This window comes from Phascolarctos cinereus, unplaced genomic scaffold (assembly GCF_003287225.1).
Source record: "Phascolarctos cinereus isolate Bilbo 61053 unplaced genomic scaffold, phaCin_HiC Scaffold_5;HRSCAF=322, whole genome shotgun sequence".
NCBI lineage: Eukaryota > Metazoa > Chordata > Mammalia > Diprotodontia > Phascolarctidae > Phascolarctos > Phascolarctos cinereus.
In genome coordinates, this window is record NW_027555958.1 from 104,309,246 (window position 1) to 104,333,969 (window position 24,724).

Here is a 24,724-nt window from a genome sequence, read left to right on the forward strand (position 1 = left end):
CCATTTTATTTTTTGTGAACGTTCCGATCTACAGATACAGCTTTCCAGCCAGTGCATTTCTGCCATCAATACTGGTCAGCTCAGAAAGAGACAAACTTCTAAGGTTTTAGCCCTTAAAGGGAAGGGTCTGAGATGGTCAATTTGAGGCTACAAATGTCTTGCCTTTTATCACATCATTGCTTAGATGTAAAGGCTTGGAAGTTCAGGCTGAGGCTTCCTGACACTGGAACAGTCTGCTGATTCAGTGGAAGTAGCAATTAAACCAATTATTCCACGTAGACGAAAACCACCAGGTGTTCAATCAATTGCTTTGGTTTCTGTGTGAAAGCTTAGAAAGTAGGGTCTCATTTTAATATCACATTAGGAGAAGGAAAACCTGGCCAACCAAGGAAGCTGAACGGCTGTAAGTATGTGGAATTGCAAGGTTTTTATTTTCAGCTATCAACAGACTGAAAAAAAAGGCCAACTTATTTATATTCCTTTACCCTTAATGTGGGTACTGAATAAGTTAAAGAACATTTCATCCCAAACACAGATTGCTTTCATTTCAGTTAAGCTAATGTTTTGGTTCCTTATATATTTTCTTATTTTCATTAATGTCAAACACCAAACTTTTTTTTTCTTCTTCTTAAAAAAAAAGATTTACAAGCACTTATATGGCACTCAACACAAAGTAGGCTAAAGGCTCATAATAGTGACTCTTGCTTTTTAAAAAACATCCAGCAGACTAAAATAAAATCATTTTAATTAACTCCTTCCTGAGTAACTAAAACCTTGGAATGTGCTGAAAAGTTATAATAAATAAGGCAGTCAAAGATTAACCAGCTTAACATGTATTTTCTTTTAAATTAAACTATGTAAAATGTACAATATATTTCACGATGTACAAACCGTGTGTGGGCCCAGCGCCAGAGAGACTTTTGCTTAAGTGCCAAATAAATTTGCGGAGTACCTTGCCTTTGAGGGAGAAAGAGGAATAACTCAGAGGCAGTTTGTTAGGTAAAAATAACACTTAAGGCCCAGCAAGTAAATCAGTCAACAGTTTTTGCTTTTTTGTTATAAAGTGGTCAAGATAGAAATGCCTTTGAATCGATAGGAGAAGCTGACTAACGGATTGGAATTAAACGCCAAGCAAGTGCCACAAAGGGGCCAAATGAATTCGATGACCCGCTACTCTACTGCTCTGACTATGGCATGACTTAAATCACCTTTGCTCATGTTAAAGGTGAGGATACAGTTTTTCTTATTTGATTACAAGGTTCCACAGTGTGTAAACTAATTCTTTACATGTAATTTCATAGAAACCACTTAAAGTCTACAAGGCAGCAGATTCTCACTTTGTGTTCTGACACTGGCTGTTAGCCAGGCCACTTTCTGCAAGGGTACCTTAATGGTAGCTCATAAGTCCCTCAAAAGAGCATGAAGGACATTTCTCTTTTAAGAACATTTCTTCTAAATGTTTATCTTACTTGAACACTAGAGCTCTTCTTAACTACACCCCTCTTTGGATGGAAAGCACACCCACAAGGATGCCAAGTACCGCTCACATTATTGGGCTGGTCCAAGGCCAAGCTGATTTCCTGTGGGTGTGGAGACTTCTTAATACATCTCATGATAAAGTAGCTTTGGGGAGGACTTGCCTATTGTCAAATGACTTGTTTTAGATCTTGACTGCTATCCAATTTTTTTTTGGGGGGGGACCATGAATGATTTTATACATGTTTGAAGAAGCTCAAAATATGTGGTTTGTAAAAAGCCCAAAGTTTGATTTAGTATAAACTGAACCCCACAAGTACGCTGTTGCTGCCACCTGCAGGCTTGCTTGTAAGTCAAACTGCGAAGTCAGCAAAGTTGGTCTGCACGCCCTTCCCCTACCTTCTTCCTTGTTTTCAAGTAATCTTCACTAAGATTTTTAACCTTTTCTAGGGGCATTTGCATTTTAATCCAAAGGAATATATCTCTTATTGTGTAATATCAGAAAACAGGTCAGTGGAAAAAATATTTCAGCACTGAGATCTCAACCAGTACTATAGAAATGATGCCTACTTGTAATGGCGGCCTTCTGTTGGTGAAGCTAGTTTTGGGAGATGACTGACACAAGGCTGCTCTTCTGCCAGGGGCAGAACGGTGGCTCTACTGTTACATGCACAGAATTCATCACCTTTGTCTATGAAAGTAGCTGCTTACTGAGGGAATAGAGACAAAAACATAATTAGTGTTGAGGGTTGAGTGAAAAGTGTTGGATTTGGAGCTAGAGCACCTGTGTTTACATTCTTACTCTGCCATTTACTTAATCCCTGCATAATTCTGGGCCAGTCTTTGAGCCTTAGTTTTCTCATCTGTAAAATAAAAGGGTTGGATTAGATCAGGGGTCCTTAAGCTAAGGTCTATAGAACATTTTTTTGAAAATACTTTTGTAGCTATATTTCAATGTAATTGGTTTCCTATGTATTTCATTTTATGCATTTAAAATTAATACTCTGAGAAAGGGGTCCATTGGCTTATTAGGCTGTTCCTAACACATTATAGCTTAAGAACCCTTGGATTAGGTAGACCTTTAAGGTCTTTTCTAGCTCTGCTTATATAATCCTATGATGTTAAGTGGGTTCAAGAGTGTCTCATGGAATTTATAACCCATAAGAAACTTCACCTTTCCTCTGTTACTTGCCTTTTATTAGGTGAGTTAGATATGGTCACTGTGACTAGACTTTGTCCTCAGTGGCAGGACTTCTTCAGAAAACCTGAAGTGTTGCCCCTAAGGTGGTGATTTAGGATTTCATCTCAAAGCAATACGAAGAGGAAGAATGCTTATAGTGGCTAGAAGGAGTTCAGGATTATGGTCATTTCCTAATGAACCCTGACGCCCTAAAACCTCACTACTCCTTACTTACTGTTCAAACGGACTCCAGATTTTCAGATGGATCCCTCAGTGGCTTCTTTTCTCATCCCTGTGACTCTATCACCCATGAGTAATATTCTTAAGAATTAGCTATCTCAGTGGAGCTTGACATGTATTTTGAACTTTTTTAGTATTGCAGAACATGGAACTGGTTGGTTGTTCAGCACAAAGAGCCCATAAAGACTTATGCTGATGCTGTTGTTTGGTGCTTACTCCCAAGAGCAAAGGTACTGACAAGACAACTTAATCCCATTTACCAATTGAAATTCTTGAGGCTTCCAAGGCAAATGCTCATTCATATTAATGGACCCAATTCACTCTGGGAAATGCTTCCTATTTATAAGCTATTGTGACTTAAGCTGGCTGTCCTATTTCCTTTGTGACCTGGACTATTACATGAATCTTAAACTCCCCTGGATTTTGTGAAAATTGACTTGTATTCCTGTTGAGATGGACCAAGATGCCTCTATTATCATGGAAGCAATTAATATTTTGCACAAGTTATTTTGCAAATGGCAGGCTATTTAAAGGTAGAATGTCCTTCCCAACCACACTGAGGAAAGCTATTTTATGATGAGATGTTTTGAGTTGGAGCCATCTAGGGTGTTCTAGACAGGATCCTAAGGAGCCAAGAAAAACATACAATAAAATTAAACAAATAAAACCCGCAAAACCGGGTATCTCCCATTCACCCCATCATGTGGGAATGTTTTTTAATGCAACTGTGCATTAATTTAGTCCCTTAAGGATTCTTTTTGAAATAAACAAAAAAGCTCTCAAGAAAGAGGGATGAGTCCATTGGAAGTTGGCATGGTGCTTGCATCACCTCTTGTAGATGTCTTCCAACCACTTTTCATCATCTTGCTCCTCATCATCTATTGGTTCCTCAGTTTCCAGTGGAGTAGGAATAAAGAACTGTGGCCTCACAGGTGGCTTGCTGACGTGAGACTTGAGTCCAAATTTGCGCTTGAGCAAGTGGAACTGCTCTTTGACAAAGTAGTAGAATTCATACTCATATCTCATGCGTTGGTAGAGAATTTGAATGGCCTCAGGAGAAGGGATGGTCTTTTTTACTGTCACAGTCATGTTCCCAAGTTTCCTATGTTCTGAAAATGAAAGAAACCAGAAGCTTATCAGTATCCACCAGACTCAAATGTTATGATATCATATATATACACATATACATATATACCTACGCACACACATATACATATATGGCGCAGTGGAAAGAGTGGAGTGCCGAGCCTGAGTCAGAAAGATTCATTTTTGTGAGTTCAAATCCGGCCTCAGATACTTACTAGCTGTGTGACCCTGGGGAAGTCACTTAATCCTGTTTGCCTCAGTCTCTCCTCTGTAAAATGAGCTGGAGAAGGAAATGGCAAAGCACTCTATATGTATATATATATATGTATGTATGTAGTGCCCAAACACGTTAATCGACTTTATCTGGATAAGAGAATCTTGAATTCTATGTCATTAATGGTAACTGAAATAAGTAGCTAAGATCAAGAAACAGGAGGGAAAGGTCTTCTCTTAACATAACCTAGAAAATACTGATATTGCTCTCATGGCTAATATTGACATTAGCTGATTAAACATACCATGCATAATAGACATTCTATCATGTCAGTTTTTAATTATAACATATACAACATTCAGTACTTTTCCATTTAAGAACATGCTTCTTGATAAATATATAAAATCAGCAGTTTTGAAATTTTTAAAATATTTTATTTTAGATGATCTTGCCGGCCAAGGAAGGCAAGAAAAATGTGGTATTTTATATCCTATTATAAAGTCTTAGTAAAAAAAGTAGGTATTTGAAGAACCTGTGCTGAAAGAAAAAAACTATCTTTTTAAGAAGAATATTCAACTGGTACTGCTTCTCTACAATGGGAAATGGACTATAACAGTCCCCAAGAATTAAAAAAAAAGAATATTATACAGATAGCAATGTGGAAGTGCATGGTGGTTGTGAACAGACTAAACCATAAAACTAAAGAGAAACTCTGAAGGACAGGACTAACAGATGTCATCAAGGACTTGTATAAAAAGAAGGGAAGGTGGGCAGGATATGATAAGGGATGACAAGTAGGTAACCAGAATGCTTCCCTGGTATCTTCATGAGGTAAGAAGAAAGGAAGTAAAGACATCTATCATGTTAGGTGGGCTGCTGTTGGCTAACTTATAAGAAGACGTTGGCAAGAGTTGTACGTGATGGGCAGGCGTTGATGGGTGGCAATCAGCATCACTGGAGAAAACTTCAAAATAGATGAAGTAAGTAAGGTACTAGACTTCAAAGTATAATTCACAACACAGAGTTACATCATTCCATTCAAACTGACTATTGGTTTATGCTTGTGTATTGATAAAAGGAATTGGTGGCAGTAACATACATGGGAAACTTTTTGCAACAAGGTAAATGGAAGGTAAATTAATTCCCAAGCATGTTAAAACCTATGTTCGTCCTTTATTCCTTCCTCCAATTTGGGTTCCATATTGACAAATTGAAGAATATGCAGAGGCAGGTAGCCAAGATAGACTGAGGGCTGTAGACCATGCTGTACCAAATTATTTGAAGGGATGAAAGATATTTGGCCGTGAAAAAACGAAACAAAATAAAACAACAACTTTCATATGATAGTTATCTTTAAGTATTGAAATGCTGACACATGAGTGGGGGATTATTAGATTTAGTATGTTTGTCCCCAGAGAACTGACATAGGAGTAGTGGGTGAGGTTGTAGAGAAGTAGATTTAGGTTTGATATAAAGAAAACTTTTTTGTAAACAGAGCCAAAGAAAAGTGGAATAGATTGCCTGAGGAGAGAGTGAGTTCCTTTCTGTTGGAGGTCTTTAAGGGAAGACTAGATGTCACTTGTCAGAGAAATTATGGAAGGCATTGCTGTTAAAGCATGAATGGAATTAGACAGTTTCTGGGGTTCATCCCAACTCTGAGATTGTGTGTGTCTATGCTTCATACTTGATTTTAGTCTTAAGGACTGAAACATATACTTTTATTTTTTGCCTTTCTGGTGAGGCAATCAGGATTAAGTGACTTGCTCAGGGTCACATGGCTAGTAAGTATCATGTGTCTGAGGCCAGATTTGAACTCAGGTCCTCCTGACTCCAAGGCTGGAATTCTATCCACCTAGCTGCTCCTGAAACATACAATTTTAAGGAAGACTCCTAGGTTAGCTTTCTCTTCATTTCCCACCTAGCTACATTCCTTCAGACTGGATCCCATGGTGCCCTCAGGAACTTCTTCATCAGGGAACTCATCATCTAGTAAGATTGTGTCAGCTTTGGTACTCACACCTTCTCAGTACCCTTAGTACCTTCTATCTCTCTGATTGGAGGACAGGACAAAGAACTCCTCCCAAATTCTCCATTTAAAAAGGGCTTCTAGGTCAGCCATTTCTTAATTTCCTATTTGGCTGCACTCCTTTGGACTAGACTCCACCATGCCCCCGTGCTGGGAACCTTCCTTCTCCTTTCTTCCCGTTTTTTAGTTTCCTTGAGAGAGTTCCTTTCTTTTTAGTATTGGAATACCCAGTGCTTAGCACAGTACCAGGCACGTAGTAGGTACTTAATAAATGTTTATTGCCTGATGTACAATACAGTAGTAGAAATTCAACTTTTGACAGGTTATTTGCTAGTCTGTGAATCAATGCATGTAGGCCGAAAAAAAAAATGGAAATGCTTTAATTTTTTTAAAGGGGTGCTTTAAATTTTCCTATTCCTGAAGTAGTTCTAATGCTATTTCTCTTCAGAGCTGGTTGATGACCTATATCCATATATATCCTTTTCCCATCCCCACCCCCATATTTTATAGTCATACCCCACTGTGACCTAAAATGTTCTTACCCAGCTTAAAACCACCATACATATCATTGCTCTGAGCCATCTGAATAATAGGCTTGAAACAAAAATCAAATCTATTTGCACATAAGGATTAGGCTAGGATCAATTCCTAAAGATTTAAAAAAAGTTTTAAAAATATCATTAAGACTGGGGTAAACATGTGGGCTTCTAAAGTGACCACTCTGAAGGTTGTCATTCATTGGGAAGGGTATGTTCCAGTATTTTTTAAAAGATCCATATAGGACTTTATAATTATCCCAATATGTAGTAAATTTGCATTATACAATATTTAAAAATAAGTTCACAGACACATGTTTATGTGATTTGCTTATAATTAAATAAAGAATGGGAGAAAGATAAAACTCAGGAATTTGCAGTCTCTTATCTGAGCCACTCACTAGATACCAATCCCTCTCCCTTAAGGTTCTTTCATAATTTAATGGTCCCCCCCTCCCACCAATGCCACAGCAGAATTAAGGCCCAAGGATTTCTAAGAATGCACTGAATGTAATACAACTTAATCGTTTCAACTTTGCCAATGTTTTGCAAAGTTAATTTATAAAGAAGTGGGCTTCCCTTTCAAGAACAGTTTTGTGCCTTCTGTGCTTTCCACTAGTGGACATAGAAGCCCAGGACATGGATGGACTGGCACACCTCCTTTTCCTCCTTAGGATAGGAGGAAGACTCAACAGAGAAATAGTGATGGAACCTGGGGAGGGAGTGAGTAATTGTCATCTCTACTCCAATCAATCAATCAACAATTGATCACTCAATCAATAACCATTTATTAAGCATCTTACTTTGTACCAGGCACTGTGCTAAGTGCTGGGGATACAAAAAGAGGCAACAGACAGTCCCTGCCCTCAAGGAGCTTACAAATCTAATAAAAATACCATTCTGTAGAGGGAGGCCTGTTGATCAGAGAGGCTTTCCATTCATACCCCAGCTTTTTAAAAGGAAATCTGGAACTTAGACTTATAGCACACTTTACCCAACACTTTCACTTTCAAAATGAGGAATCTGACACCCAGAAAGGACAAGTCACTTGAGCAGGTCACAAAGTGAGTCAGCAGCAGATTAAAAATGTCCTGATGTAGGCGCAGCAAGGTGGTGCAGTGAACAGAGCACCAGCCCTGGAGTCAGGAGAACCTGAGTTCAAATCCAGCCCTCATAAACCTGACACTTACTAGCTGTGTGACTCTGGGTAAGTCCCTTAACCTTCATTGCCTCAAAAAAAAATGTCCTGATGTAAATTTTTGTCATGAGTCCCATTATCCATAATACAAGAAACACCCAGCCTGCTTGGGAGGCAATAATGGGATAGGAGCAAGTACAATGGTTTGGGAGTCAGAAGGCCCGAGTTCATCCCCACCTCTGAAACTGACTGTTTGGGTGACCTTGAGCATCATGAAGTCACTTGAACAACTTCTTTCTTCCCTGCGAAAGGCAGTCAGACTACCAGGCATCCGAGGTCCCTTCTAGCTCTAGAACAGCAATTCTATGCATAGCCACCTGAATTATGCAAGACAGTAATGGGGAGTGGGCAGGGTAGAGGGGAATAAGGTATCCAGGAATCACAACTGAACCATCAAAATGGCAGGGCTACAGGCTTCCATTTTTGTCTGTTAAGTCCTCCACTGTCTCGTTTCCAGAATCCAGTATAACAGAAGAATATTAAGTCCTCCACTGTTCTGTTTCCAGAATTCAGTACAATATAAGAATAGGCAATATTTACGTAACTGTGGAAGATTTGCAAAGTGCTTTACGCATGTTCTATCATTTGATTTTCATGGCAACACCAATGAAGTTGGTGCTATTATTATTTTCATTTTACAGATGAGGAAACTGAGGCAAACAGGGTTAAGTGACTTGCGCAGGGTCACACCGCTGGTAAGTGTCTGAGGCTGGATTTGAACTTGGGTCTTCCTGACTCCGGGCCTGGCACTCTATCTACTCTGCCACCTAGCTGCCTGATGGCCTCCATGGTCCTTTCAAACTTGGAGGTTCTGTGATTCTTTGATTCCTACATAAAGTTTAAACTTAAATACAGATATGAATTCTGATCTTTGAATATGCCAGGATTTTAGGAATCATTTTAAATATCTTGCCATATCTACACAATTTTCCCTGCACTTGAATTATCAGACTTGCTCATAATAAAATACTTTCAGCTCAGTAGAGAACCAGATATTATCAAATAATTCACAATGCAACCTATTCATATCACAGGCTGTTTATACTCTGAAAGCATAGTAATGAGAGAAGAATATTATCTAGATAATTTTAGGAAAAAATAATTTTGTATTTGGAGCCTGCAATTATAGAAATAATTCCCTCAATTATCTGCTTTGTTTTCTGTGGACGGATAATGACAAAGTACTAAATCTTCCTGCATGTGAGTATTTTTGATACAGGGATTGTATATTGAGGCTTTAGAAAGACCTATAGGGAACATACAGATTTTAGGAGATAAGACCATGCCACTCCCAACTCCCCTGCCGGCAATCTGCAACAAACCAGCCAGCGGCAGTTTAAGCCGGCTGTTATGCAGAGCAAGTGACCGAGGATGGAGGAACACAGGAGGACTTCAGATGGGCTTTCCTCTTCTGTCATCCTTCCTCTGATGAAATATAAGATGGTCCTGGCTAGGAGTCTGAGGATGCAAATATGGTGTGCTGCCTTAGTAAAATGGGGAAAATAGTGGACATGATAGACTCTTTACAACATTGTTTTGCTTTTTTTTCCTGTTTATTCTCTCTCTCATTTCTCTCTTTTACCTCTCCCTCCTTCTCTCTTTCCCCCCTCTCTCTCATCTTCTCTCTCTCTCTCTCTCTGTCTGACTGTGTTTGTCTTTGTCTCTACTGCCACCTCTGTCTCTGTCTCTCTGCCTCTCCCTCTCTTCCTTCATCTCCTCTCCTCTTCCTCTCTGTCTTCATCTCTCTTTCTGTTTTTCTCTCTCTCTTGTCTCCCCCACCTCCCGAAGCAGAGGGGCTTCTTTCTAGGTCCTAAGTATTTCCAAATGGGATAATTCTCTCCCATCCCTTGCACGACTAACTCTGTTTACCACTATGCCATAGGTGACAGTGTTAAAACTGGAGTCAAGAGGATCTGAATTTGAGTTTTGCCTCTAACATTTGTTACGTGAGTGACCCTAGGCAAATCAGCACTTAGCACAGTGTCTGGCATATAGTAGGCACTTACTAAATGTTTACTGATTGATTTAACCTTTCTCAGCCTCAGTTTCCTCATCTATAAAATGGGGATTACAAACTTTTGCTTTTCAAAGTTTTAAGTATTAGATAAATGCCAGCTATTATTCTTACTAACCATGATTTGCTCTGAAGTTACTTCAGCTTATCAGAAACACAATCAGTTGTTATTAGTGGCAAAAAAATAGGAAAGAATCAAAAAGGAAGAAAGACAAATGATGAAGGTATAGTGAGAGAGAGAAGGGAAAGAGAGTCATATATGAGCTTGGGATGGGGAATGGTGAGCAAATTGCTCTATCAATGTAAGTCAACAATACCTCTGCAGCTTATAGTCTTAGAAAGCTGCCAACAGCATTGAAGAGTGAAGTGACTTGTTCAGAACCACAAAGTCAGTATGTGTCAAAGGTGAGACTTAAACCCAGGTCCTCCTGGCTTCATAGCTAGCCCTCTATCCTCTAATAAAACAATGTGCTATTTGAAATGGGTAGAAGGGGCCAGCTGGGTGGTGCAATGGATAAAGCACCAGCCTTGGAGTCAGGAGGACTTGAGTTCAAATTCATTGTGTGTGTGTGTGTGTGCGCGTGTGTGTGTGGTGTGTGTGTGTGTGTGTGTGTGTGTGTGTGAGAGAGAGAGAGAGAGAGAGAGAGAGAGAGAGAGAGAGAGAGAGAGAAAGAGATTGAGAGAGAGATGGGCAGAAAAACTGAAAGTTTCTATGGAACCATTTCTGATTTTCCTCACTTACGGCTTTCTATGGAACAGTCATTTCATAGGGTCTAATGACTAAATTCATTGATATTGCCAATACTTTAAACACCTATCTCTTATTTAGAAAAAGGAGTATCATTTTCTGGCATTAGGAATTCAGTAGATTCCCTGAGCTCCATAAAAACCGTGTCACTTACATCACTTCTCATTAGCAATATATTTAGTAAGGTGACAACAGGCAAAAAGACATGTTGTAGAACATGGTGACGAGAGTCCGAAATACTGAAAAAATCACAGGTACCATTTAAATGTAGACTAAGATTGGAAAGACATCACTGCCTAGGGAGTTTATGTAAATCCACGTAAAGTCATTGATTTTTCCATTGACAGGCTGGTGGATGAATTTGTGTACTCAGTATGTCAGAAGATCTTTATTTCACTGACATTGCTATTCCTTCTACCTATACAGTCTTTCTACTACCTAGCAGATGGTTTTTCCAGTGCTTTTCTGTGGGGGGGGAAGGAGCCTGGTAACTGGCCTCCTTACTGAATTTCATGATGACACAAAGCTGGGAGGGATAGCTAAGAAGCTGAATGTCAAAATTGGGATCTCTTCAAATCATGAAAGGTTAGAACAATGGGTTCAAACTAATAAGATAAAATGTAATAGGGATAAATCTAAAATTCTGCAGTTGGGTTTAAAAAAAAAGCAAAACCTCACCAACTCCACAAGTACAGGACTAGGGAGGTGTGTCTAGACAATAATTAATGTGAAAAAGACCTGGTGGTTCTGGTGGGCTAAAAGTCAATGAGTCATGCTTAATAAAGAATTCTTAAAAAACAAACAAACAACCCAAAACACATTGCACTAGACGCTTGCCCATGTATGCCTTCTGTGCTGTCAGTGTGACAGGTGAGTCAGTTCATTGCTATGTACTCCAGATTTTAGGAAAACCCCAGGGTTTCCCTCCAAACATAACATAGATCTGAGTAAGTTACCAGCCTGCTTGTTTGAGGCAGGATCCAACTCTGGCCTGAATTCCATAAATGGTTCTAAAGGAAGGTATTAGGGCTTTAGGGTGGAGACTATTCTGTCCGATTCATAAAATAAGCATTCTTTAGGAAATATACTTATTACCAAAATTATTTTTTGTGGGAGGGGGGTGGTGGGATAGGGAGTGGGAATGAAGCAGTATTCCTAAATGGAGATGAGCTATTTAAAAGCAAAAACCAAGAAATGAAGAAACTCAAACCCAGTGTGGTTTAGTGGGAAGAGCACTGTCTCTGGAGAGAGAGGACCTGGGTTGAGATCTCTCCTCTCATGTTTACTATCTTTCACTCAGGGAAAGTCACTTAATCTCTCTGGGCCTCAGTTTCCTTATCTATAAAATGAGAGAGTTGGATTAGATGGCCTTTTAGTTCCAAATCTGTAATCCCATGATCTAAAGGGTTTCTTTTAAATTATTGGAGGAGCTAAGAAATGACTGTAAATAGCCCAGTATGAACTTGTATCCTTTTTATCTTGGGACAGAGAAGACATTGTTTAAGGCTTAAGGGGAGGGCTGGAGGTAGAGATAGTAAGAAAAAATATGCCTTTGTAGCATAAAGCTTTTTTTTTTTAATGGCCCATGTCTATTTCTCTTGTTTATATAGAAGCACTAAAATATGTAAGAAAGCTATTTTCTTAAGGATTCTGAAACTCAGTATCATACAGGCTTCCCTATTAATAAGCAGCCACTAAGAATCAGTAATAAGATTTCTGTTAAACCCCATTTTTGATCCATGTAGGCCCCAGGTACCATGGAAAATTCTTTTTAGTGATAATATCTGCTCTTCCAACCATTGTATGGATAGAATTTACATTTCTCTTTTTTAAAAAAATGTCTGCAGTGTTAACTATTTTAAATGGCAAACTTCACTGAGGTGCAAATCTAGCCACAAAAGACATAGGTAATTTTTTCAATAATCCTCATTTTTATAGCCTTTAGAGCTTTGCAAGTAGATTTTCTCCCAACAGCCCTGTGAAGGAAGCAGGACAGATATTATCCTTCTCATTTAATAGATGTAGAAACCAAGAAGTTACCCATGATTACCTAGTAAAACGTCATATTCAAACCTCATGACTCCAGACTCCAGGTTTAAAGTCTGTAATGTGGCAGATCTCAAGATTTGCTGTCATTGGGAAGAATTCAAAGATTATGCCACAGATGGTGAAGACAATTTCAAAACACAGTTGCTCAAAATGTTCTGAGCAATAGGTGACGACAGACTACCTTGATGGGAGGGACCACAACCGATAAATTTGCTTTGTATAGCACTGTGTAGAATGGGTAGCTAGTACATGTGAAAGGGAATTAATGGCTACACCGAATCTTCAGTTTTTAAATGACATTATTTATCTGTAACATGGATTATACTGAATACCCTCCTTTATGGCCATGAGTATAAGGTACTTGTGGTTTCTGCTCCACACAGAGACTTACAATGCACATTTCTGAACTGATGCTTGGAGGAGATGTTGAAATTCATCTTGGGTATGGATGAGCACTTTCTGGATACAAATATCTTTAAGGGAAAACAGAAAGTATATGAGACCCAGTCACTTGCTGATGACTTTCCTGGAGGCTACACAGGAATAGAATGCCTTCCTTAGTTTTGGACCAAAATATATCTACTGGAGAATTCTATGCTTCCATTGATCCAATGGAATCATTAAGGTGGATTTAAAAAAAAATAGAATTGATAATTGTTCTTCCATAATGTAGACACAGTTTTAGAAAGGCAAATAATTTCACTTTGGAATATGTTTTTCTAAATGAAAACTTTTAAAAGTCGAATGAGCATTTGACTTTTTAGCAGGACTAACTCTACCTCAACATCTAGGATTTTGTGGCTCCCACTGGTGTCTATACAGGGTATTGCAAAAGTTTTTGTGCAGTTTTAAGCATTAATAGCTTAAATTAAATTTAATTCTTTAGGAAATATGCTTATTGCTAAAACTCTTTTTTTGTGGTACTAGAACATGAGGGGGTAACTAATATTAATAGCTATTAAAGCTTAAAACTGTACTAAGACTTTCAGGACATGTTGTATATGCCAGTGCTTAGCTTGTGACTTCATTATTCTTTGAGAATAAAGGCACTGGCCATGTTATACCCCTTTACATGTTTTTTAGCTTTTTTTTTTCTCTGAGTGCAGTAGGGAGAAAGAGAAGTTGTGGCATCAAGCAGTTCTCAGTCCCTTCCTTTTTCTTTTTACCTATAGGGTACAATTACTATTGTAGTCATTCTCATGTGCTCTTGAAAGTTGCAAAAATCAGTGTAGATTGGGAATTGACATTGGAACTATGAATGAATGGCAGGATGGATGGAAAAAGTGTGTATTTTTTATTTAAATATTAAAAATATGATTTTGATTATTTCCAGATATATACAAATAATAACCTCTAAATGCCTGAAGTAGGAGCTACGTGGAAATGGACACTTTTGCTTACTCCACATCCTTCACAATTATTATTGTTAATATGTTGCAGTATATGTATGGTCATTTTCTCCACTCTATAGATCTTTGTTTGTGGCTTTGCACTTTCAGTGGGAAGAAAGCTCCATAAATAAGGATGTACAGAGAGGTAGTAGACTCTTAAACTACATGGCTGAAAATTCATAAAAATTATCTTTTTATTGCTCTAACCTTGCTAATAGGTTTTAAAAACATTCCTTTTGTCATTAAAAATAACAAAAGTAATAATACTAATGGTGGCTATGGGGGCTGACCTTAGATTCAGGAAGGCCGGGGTTCAAATCCTACTGTATTCACATATTTGGTTGTGTGACCTTGGACAAATCAATTAACCTCATAATATCCTTAGGTAAATCTTCAGGCCTACAAATTACAGAAAAAGTTCCAACCTGAATTAGTTGAAGAAGTTTCTCACTAGGAGGTCGTGCAAACACATACCCACACCTGCATCCACACAGAGGAATCTATATATGATCACATCCATACACACACACACACACACACACCACACACACACACACACATATGTATGAATATGTAAATAAAATTATATACATGATCACATTTTCTTTCTTTTCCTCTTTCTTCCTTCCTTCCTTTCTTTTTTGGCAATCAGGGTTACGTGACTTGCCCAGGGTCACATAGCTAGTAAGTGTCTGAGGTTGGATTTGAATTCGTGTTCTCCTGACTCCAGGGCTGGTTGTACTATCTACTGCATCACCTAGTTGCCCCTACATATATTTTCTAATTTGATCTTTTCAATAGCCCTAGGAGATAGGCAAGGCAGTTAAGATCAGAGGATTCAGAGCTGAAAGGAAACAGACACCTAATCCTATTTCTACATGTTACAAATGGGGAATCTGAGGTCTGCTGACTTCTCCAGGGTCACACAATAAATGATGGCATGGTGGAGCAGGGACTAGGACACCTCAATGGCCAATTCAAAACCAATTACTTTTCCTCACACTGTACATTCTGGCTTTGAAGTGGACACACGTGTTCTTTTTGTCTTGAGCCTTTGATAAAATTTGGGAGGGAGCTAGGCATAGTGACACACACCTGTAAACCTCTGCTACAAGGGAGGCTGAGGCTGGTGGATTTGCTTGAGCTCAGGAGTTCTGAGCTGTAATGGGCTAAGTCAATTGGGGGTCCACACTAAGTCTGGCACCTGTATGGTAAGTCCCTGGGAGCAGAGGGGCACCATGCGGCCTGCCTAAGGAGGGTGATTTGGCCCAGAAGAGTAAAGTCCTGGGCCAATTAACAATGGGATCAGGTCCATAGTGGCTGCTGTACTTCCAGCCTAGATAAGATAGGGAGACCTAGGCTTAAAAAAAGAGCCTAGGAGACACTAGGAAAAAATTCTATAATTTAGGGGGGGAATGTTTGAAATATTGGGAGCTTTTTGTTTTTGCTACTTACATATTGAGGTTGGATTAACAGAAGAATGATTTTAGGTGTGTTATCAGCCTGCTCAGTTGAGGGTACTGCCTGGTAAAACTTTGTTTTGAGATCTCAAGTTCATTCAATAGACATTTTAGGACTAGGCCAGGTTCATATTGGGCCCCTTCTGGAAGGAGGTCACTGTTAATTTTCCTTCCCTCCATCTTTAGCCTTTCTGAAAACACACCGCCTTATGGCGTCAGAAAGTTTAGGCAGAGCTACTAATGCTTAAGGCAGCTAGGTGGTGCACTAAATAGAGAGGTGGGCCTGAAGTCAAGAAGACCTGAGTTCAAATCCAACCTCAAACCCTTACTAACTGTATAATCCTGGGCAAGTCATTTAACTCTCTTTGTCTCAGTTTCCTCACATGAAAAATGAGCAGGAAATGGCAAACCACTCTACTTTCTCTGCCAAGAAAACTCCAAATGGGTCCATGAAGAGTTGGACATGACTGAAATGACTGAACAACAATATCCAATAATGCTTAAGAAGCAAAGGTGTGGCAGAAGATGCCACAATCTTCAATGGTAACATAAGTATATTATATAAATATACTTACTTATCAATAAATATAAAAGTGTGTACCTCCTTTCAGACAATGACCCTGCTCCAGGTGTGTATCACTGACTGCATTTATTTAATACAAATGCCAATTCTATTAAAGCAAAAACATCTGTGAGCACAACCAAACACTGTTACAATAATTTGGTTCATTTACTGAACATTTTGCCCTCATTTTTCAATGCTTTTGAATTCCGTGTTCCCATTAGCAAAAATAAAATGCTTCATTTAGAAAGCAAATATTGACCCAGTGGCAAATGAGCCTGCCATGGTTGTAATTGAAACTATGGATTTTTTTTACCAGCCGTCAAAACCGAGTGATAATATACATATCTGATTTGAGAAGAAGGCCAGGTTATTAGCCTTACACCCAGCTGGCTGGTGCCTGAGGTCCCATTTCCTCAAGGACAGCTTTCACTAGCCAGTTCAAGTCCGCTTCTAGCACACCCCTGAATTTGCCAGTGGAGTGTTTGCCAACTAATAGATTAACCAGATAGTCAGTGGGCTGTTCATGATCTGGGTGGGAAATTTTGAGGTTATATACATGTAACACTAAGCTAATCTTGGAAAGATTTCTTTTGACTGCAACAACTAAGACTACTAATTAGTAACCTGCTTGCCTAAAGCTGGGTAATGATCAGGATTCTACTCTGAAAATGGACTTAAGCCAAGGCCATAAGCAAATTTTGCTTTCTTGCCCAGGATTTGGGCATTTTTGCAAAAAAAAAATGGTCCTCTCCTAGGCTGCCGTGACATTATGTTTGGACTAGTTCATAATCTTCAGTGCTCTTAAAAGGTCTTTTAATGTAAATAAAAAGGAAATCACTGCTGCTCCTTGAAGTCACCCTTACCACCTCTCTTCATCTGTCAAATAAGCATAATGGAAAAATGATGTAGGCCTGGCTCTATGCCAGAGTAAACACTTTGGAAATGCTATGTAAACCCAGCTGTTGCACCAGAGGATGGGGCCCCATTTTTATGACCTTCAAGATGGTTGGCCATATGCAAAATCACACAACTTCACCACTCACTTTTATTATATTTTTTAAATTCTCTGGGTTCTATAATAAGCATTCCTTTAATTGCTCCCTAATGTACATACCTGAAACTGACCAAAACCTGTTGGGGAAGGCCTCCATCTTCCTACATTTCAAGCTTATTTTAACCTGGTTTGATGAAGATTATTTGCCTAGAATAAATGAGTTTCCTAACTAAGAGTATAAACAAATTTTACTGTGGGTAAGGAAGAGAAACATCATATACTGGTGGGGCAGTGGATAGATTGCAGGGCTTGAAGTCAGAAAGACTCAGATACTTATTATCTGTGTGACCCTGGGCAAATCATTTAACCTCTGTCTGCCTCAGTTTCTTTAAGTATAAAATGAGGATCACATCACCACCTACCTCCCAGGATTGTGTTGTAAGGATCAAATCAGATGATAATTGTAAAGTGCCCTGAGCACAGTGCCTGGCACATAGTAAGTGTTATACAAATGTTAACTATCATCATCACCATCATCATCATCATCATCATCATCATCATCATCATCATCATCATCATCATCACTATTTTCAAATGTAAACTCCTTACAGGAATGGAAGTGAGAAGCCTTCAAACACAACTTTTCTATATTGTACTTGTCTAAAAAAGTGTGGCCCAGGCTATCTATAGGCATATGACAAATGTAAATTAAAACAACTTTGAGGTACCATTTCACACCTATCAGATTGTCTAATATGACAAAACAGGAAAAGGATAAATGTTCGAGAGTATGTGGCAAAATTGGGACACTAATGGTTGGTGGAGTCATGAACTGATCCAACCATTCCGGAAAGCTGTTTGGAACTATGCCCAAAGGGCAAGCAAGCTGTGTGTACCCTTTGATCTATCAATGTCACTACTAGTTCTGTATCCCAAAGAGATCGTAAAAAAGGGAAAAAGACCTACATGTTTAAAAATATTTATAGCAGCCCTTTTTGTGGTGGCTAAAAATTAGAAATTGAGGGGATGCCCATCATTTGGGGAATGGCTGAAAAAGCTGTGGTATAATGGATGTAATGGAATACTATTGTGCAATAAGAAAGGAACTGGCAGATTTCAGAAAAACCTGGCAAGATTCATATGAATTGATGTAAAATAAAATGAGCAGAACCAGGAAAAAACAGTATCAGCAACATAGTGTGATGATCAATTCAGCTCTTCTCAGCAACACAATGATCTAAGACTAGCACAAAGGACTCATGAAGGAAAATGCTATCCACATCCAGATAAAGAGCTGATGGACTCTGAAATGAAGCCTACATTTTTTCACTTTCTTTATTCTTTTTTATATTTTTTTCCCTTTTGATCTGTTTCTTCTTTCACAACTGTGACTAATAAGGAAATATATTCTACATGATAGCACATGTATAACCTATATTAAATTACCTACTATTTTCAGAAGATGAGAGGACAGGGAGAAAAATTTGGAACTCAAAATCTTGTAAAAATGAATGCTAAAAATTATACTAACATGCAATTGGAGGAAAAATAAAATAATATTTAAAAAATAAAATAAAATAAGAAAGTATGGCCCAATGTGTTTGGGTCAAGTAAATTTCAAGAAATCTCCAAGAAAAGGGATAATACCAACTTTTCTCTTTGAAATATCTGTGATGAAAGTCAAGGTCAGCTTCGCTATAGCAGGAGCATTTGTGTGATAGAAAGAAAGCAGCATCCACACACATCTGAAGGCTGGCCAAATGGTTGCTGATCCCATAAAACCCCACACCACGCCGGGCTGTCCTGAAACTGTGTGAACATGATGCTTGTCACAGATTGAGTAAATTCATTTCCTGAATTACAGAGGGAGGCCACACAGTTCAAACCCATGAAATATAGCTACAGTGTGTGCCGACTCCCCTGCAGCTGCATCCAACGGAAGCAGATATGTGTCACTGTGGTTTTCAGTGATGTACGGGTTGAGAAGGGCCCTCATTTGATATGTCACTCAAATGATCGATGGGATGCTAAGCCCAGATTTGCAGAGGTACCCCAATTAGAAGGGAGAAGGAACAAAAAGGGCTTCATGGCAGACCCAGTATTGAGGTCTGGTAAAGTAAACAGAAGTTTCTGCAGTCATCTTTGCGGGGTGGAAAAATATAAATAATTGCAAAAATAAATAAGTGAACTTATTGAAAAAATAAATTGGGACTACAGCTCTTTGAACTGCAAAATGAACCTTTTCTTCGCTGGTTACTTCTATGTAACGTGGAGTAGATTTGTTATTTTTTGTTTGTTTTGGTGCGTGTTAGAACGTTAGCTCCTTGAGAGTGTGGATTGTCTCATTCTTTGCATCCCCTGTGCATAACACAGTTCCTGACATATAAAAGGCACTTAATCAATGCTGGTTGATTGATTGATTGCTTGCTAGAAAGTGCCTGGGATCTCTTAATGTAGGAGAACACAAGCATCATCCAAGCAGAATATGAATTCCTGGAGGGCGGAATCTGTTTCATTTTCATCTTTGTATAACCAGCACCTAGTACAGTGCCTAACATACAGCAGACAATATATACTTGTTCGATTGGATTGAGTTTATAATGGCACTCGTTTGTGTAGTCATTTGAAAAGGCACGCTAAAGGAGAGAGGTGTCTGACAGCTATGGGATGGAGCAGTCGACCTTCAGTTCTTGTAATGACTGTAAGTGTTGACACCCTTTAGGAATGTCCCAAGGTTGATGAAGCCACATGTTTTCAAAAACATCTGCATATGAGTGCTTGAGGTCGTAACAGGAATTGACATTCAGGTTAGACTTGGGGTAGCTTTAATTCTGATTTGTTTCTTCTCAGAAAGCAGTCTTTCAGAACTCTGAAATAACCACCTCCTTTCCCTCACACTCTCCCTGTAGCAAAGTGATTAAGGAACATAACCTTATTGATCAATTCGTTCAGCTCAATACACATGATCTTTAAGTACAGCCATCAATGAAAGAACCTAATAAGTGATCCTTTTTGATAAGAGTGATAGCAATGAAATGTGCTTTGGTGTCCCGTACCCCGCAAACTCTTTGTTGATAGACCTCCCTCTTATAAGTAGGGGTCAATCTTAATGTCATTTGCCAGAACAAGGCCCACTATTCTTGGGCCTCTGTTATATTTGTTGAATATGTACTTTATTGCTGAATGAATGGATGGTTGTCAATCATCAAAACTAATAATCTGTATGCTCTGTATGGAATGCCAAACGTGGTGAAATTTTGATAAACTCTTGAGAAGCTTTGGATGAAGTAGCTGTTTATGGAGAACTAGACATGAAGATAAGTGAGATATCTAAACTCTTGTCTAGGCATTAAGGAGTGATATTTAGTGAGAGGTGCTACTCAAAATAACCCATTCCCTAGCAGGGAAAGTGTGAGATGAAGTTCCAAGGATGCTGTCAGTCCTATAGGAAGACTTTGCAATGCAACTCTAAAATGAAACCTGTATCATCAAGGTAATCATGCAGAATATTACAAAATTGTCATACAAACACTAGATTTTGCTTGGTTGAAAGTGAATGCAAGCTTGCCCACTATGAATCCCTCCTCTTCTCCCTATCAGCAACCTAATATACACTTTTCAAAGGGAAATTCCAAAACACATTTTGTGTATCTGAGAGCAAGTCAGGGATGCTTTTGCAAAGTGACTTGTAAAAAACAACAAAGTGAATCCAAAAGATGCTGGTTTGCATGTGGATATAATCTTGCAAGAGGGGTCTAGCAATTTGCTTATTTACAGAAAATTTTACATTCAACAAGATAATGTAAGTGTCATCAAAATGATCTGGAGAGGAAATATCAGGAGACTGCAGCTTCTGCCAGAGAGAAGGGTGTTGATGCTTGCTATTAAGACTTGCTAAAGATAGCATACTTCAGATTTTAAAGTTCATGGAAGTTTAAGTGGCACAAGAGACCTGATTTTTTAAAATGTGGAATATGATAAAAAAGAGCTCGAAAAATGTCTGTCTAGAAACTGTTCTGGTATAACTGGAGCTGTGTTAAAGCAGGCAAGTCATCAAAGCTGAAGTTGCTTCGGAATTGTTGAAACAAGTATTATCATTGAATTATTTCTGGAAATTGTTGGGGGAAGGGCAGTGTTTCTCTCTTTTTTTAAGAGTAGAGAAGAAAGTTTCTTCCTTCTGATTAGGAAAAAAGTGAGGATGGGGAACTTTTAGATCACAGCACCATATGATATATGGAAAGTAAAAAAAAAAGTGGTAGATTGAGGGCACAGAAACCTGTGGAAAAATTACTTTGGTATCAGACTATGAAGGAGGGCAATCACATGGATGATTCTTTAGGCTCAGGGACAGATTGCCAGAAGCTATGAGAAGGTGAAAGAATGCTCTGACATCAAGCAATGGGAAGGTTGAGGAAAAGCTATCAGACTGGCTTTTGTGCTAAGCTGGCTTGAAGCTGGACCTACTGATCCACTCCGAGGGTTTGTTCTCTATGGTAAGGTCAGGATAAGTTACAAAATGGCAGTCTAATCAAATTTTGGAAATAAGATCAACATTTTATTAAACTGACTGATAACAGGGAGTAAGTTCTTATTTCTTGAAGGAAGAAAATGTTTGAGTCATATACATATGTGTATATACATAATACATATATACACATGTATATACACACACGTAGATACATATACATATATGCATATGCACACACATATATGTATATGCACACAGATATATACATGCATATATATACACATATACATGCATGTATATACACACATATATACATATATGTATATGCATACACATACATACACGTATATGTATATACATACACATACATCCATGTATATGTATATTTAAGGTATTATACTAAACACTGTGGATACAAAGATAAAACAAAACACTAAACAATCCTTGTCCTCAAAGGAACTGTATACTTACTAGTTGGATACAACACAGATGAATAAATATAACTTTATGTGTTGTTTCTGTTTATCTATTTTGATAAAGAATTATTTTTAAAAGAGGAAAAGTGCTGAAAAAACTTATAGCTCATTCTGGGTATTTTTATCTGCATAGCCCAGCACAGCACCTGGTGCATAGTAGGCCATAATAAATGCTTTGTGACAGCCTATCCATAATGGAGACAAATTATTTAATAAAAGAGGGAGACAGACATGGTTCTCTCTCCACCACGGAAAAAAAAAAGGACCTTGAAGGCAAGTACTGAAACTGCAAATCAAAATATAAATAAGATGGTAAACATTGCATGGTAATTAGAGGATATTTGTTGTTTAACAAAAATAAGAAACATTTTAAAATTTATGAGTGGAACACCAAATAGAGCTGTGGGACTAGGGGTTTAATAGCGAAGAAATAAAAAAAATACCTGTTCACTGTCCTTAGAACTTAACACTTTAAAACATGCGCACACATATGACATAACATTTATAGAATTGTATTAATAAGTGCAGAGTAATTTAGTGCAGCTAGGCTACCTAAATGCTCAAGAATTGGAGAGAGATCAGAACCATTACGAAGGAATTCAAGGAGAGGGGCCAAAAAAAATCAAAGGATATGAGGCTACCGAAATGAAACAGCATAATCCATTTCCTATGGGGGACAACAGCTTATATGTCTCCTCTAACAGAGATCAGAAGAGAGTTCTCTGCACATAATCAGTTTTGGAATATGGAAATATCAAAGTAGAATTAAAGAAATCTAGCTAAGTGTTGACAAAAGTCTCCCAGTAAAATCTCTGGTAGGGTGAATTGACTACTGAGACCTTTAACTTTACAAACAATTTAATTCCCTAGGGGAGAAGTGGGGAGGAGGAATGAGTATGGGTAAGTAATAGTCATAATCCTATTCAAAATGTGCTCAAAAGACAGACATTCACAGATGTTTGGGGAGGGGAGGGAGAAGAAATAAATGATGGTATTAAACTGAAAAGCTTAAGTTCTCCAAATTTAAGCAACAGATGAATTTTCATATAAACATATGTAGATACACACACTGCCACCATATCTTAAAAGTATTAGATTGAGCAAGTCAGCTGGCTAAAAAATTCTGTGGTATACAAATGTATCAGTTTTACCAATTTTGAATTCTATGAATTAACTATCACACAGTATTCTGCATTATACAGTATTCTTCAAATGTTATAAATGTGTCAAATGTCTGAGTAATTGATGAATCACTTTTCAGAGACATTACCTTTTCCCTCCATTTCTCACATTTGGGATAGCGTAACTGAATATAAATATGTTCTTTGATTTATGCCTTTCTAATAACCTTTGCTCCTCAGGCAGTTTTACCAAATGATTTACTTTTGCCTGTGCTGGGCTGATTCTGTGGTCATTGCAACTCAGAGAATTAAAGCCTATATTTTATTCATTGATACATACGGCCTCTTTGGTTTCACTGAGGGTGGAACTTTTTGATCATGAGACTAGGGAATAATGAATGTTAACTCCCATTTTTCACTGTCTAGCCCTAATTCTACTCAATTCAACATATAGTTATTGAACAAATACTAAGAACAAGGCTCTTTCTCCAATGTGACATCTAGTGAGTTACTTAACCCTTTGTGACCTGAAGCTTAATGTAAAATGGTGACACTCTTTTACCATCATTTCAAAATTCTCCAAATAATAATAGTTGCATTTTAAGGACTGCCAAACATACATATATTATAACTCCTTTGAACCTTAGGACAATCCTGTGAAGTTACTACTACAGGTAGCTTTTCAATTTATAGAGAAAGACACAAGGCTCAGAGTTAAGTGACTCTTCCAGGGTCACACAGCTAGAATCGTGATTCAAACCCAATTGTCTCATGACTTTAGGTCCAATATTCTTTCTGGATTAACAACATGAATTTATTAAGTGTCTAATGTGTCCTAGGCCCTGTACTGTTGACTGGGCATACAAACACGCTCAAAAAATAACTCCTGACCTCAAAGAGCTTACATTCTAATGGGGGAAATGAATATGTACACATCTATTTACAAAGTACATGGATGGGCTACAGGGGTGTGCTGGAGCCATCTTGAACTGGCTTGTGAAAAGTGATTGTTAAATTTTCAGTGTGAGCGTTTACACCTCATAAATCGCCAAACGTTACAAATCGTGGACTGATTTATTGTTTTGTTGATTGTCTAGGCTTAAAAAGTGATGGAGAAAATGTCAATAATGCACATTGAGCTTAAAAGTATACTGTGGATACAGTTTTTTCCTCCTTTTGAAGAGCGAGTTGTTAAATATTTACAAGTATATTACACGGATAGGGACTGGACCTATTTTAGGGACTGTGAATTCATTAACATGGAGAACCCCTAGTTGAAGAAACCCCTTCTACCAATGCAAGTTAACACCTTCTCTGCAAGTTAAGAGTCTTAGAGAGTTGCCTAGAACACCAAGAGGTTAAGTGACTTGCCCAGAATCACACAGCCAGTATATATTAGAGGTAGGACTTGAATCCAAGTCTTCCTGGTTTCAAGTCTAGCCCTTCATTCCACCATGACATCTCTTATTTACAACACATATA

The 24,724-nt window shown here is 38.2% G+C and overlaps 1 protein-coding gene across 1 annotated transcript in view; it reads right to left on the reverse strand.

The window, feature by feature from the left end:
- Positions 1–408: 408 nt before the first annotated feature.
- The window catches only part of UST (uronyl 2-sulfotransferase), a 383,123-nt gene continuing 358,807 nt past the window's right edge, over positions 409–24,724 (reverse strand). The window contains exon 8 of the mRNA XM_020986581.2: positions 409–4,005. Coding sequence (XP_020842240.1) covers positions 3,722–4,005 — 284 coding nt within the window. The 3' untranslated portion in view covers positions 409–3,721. The remainder of the gene's footprint in view (positions 4,006–24,724) is intronic.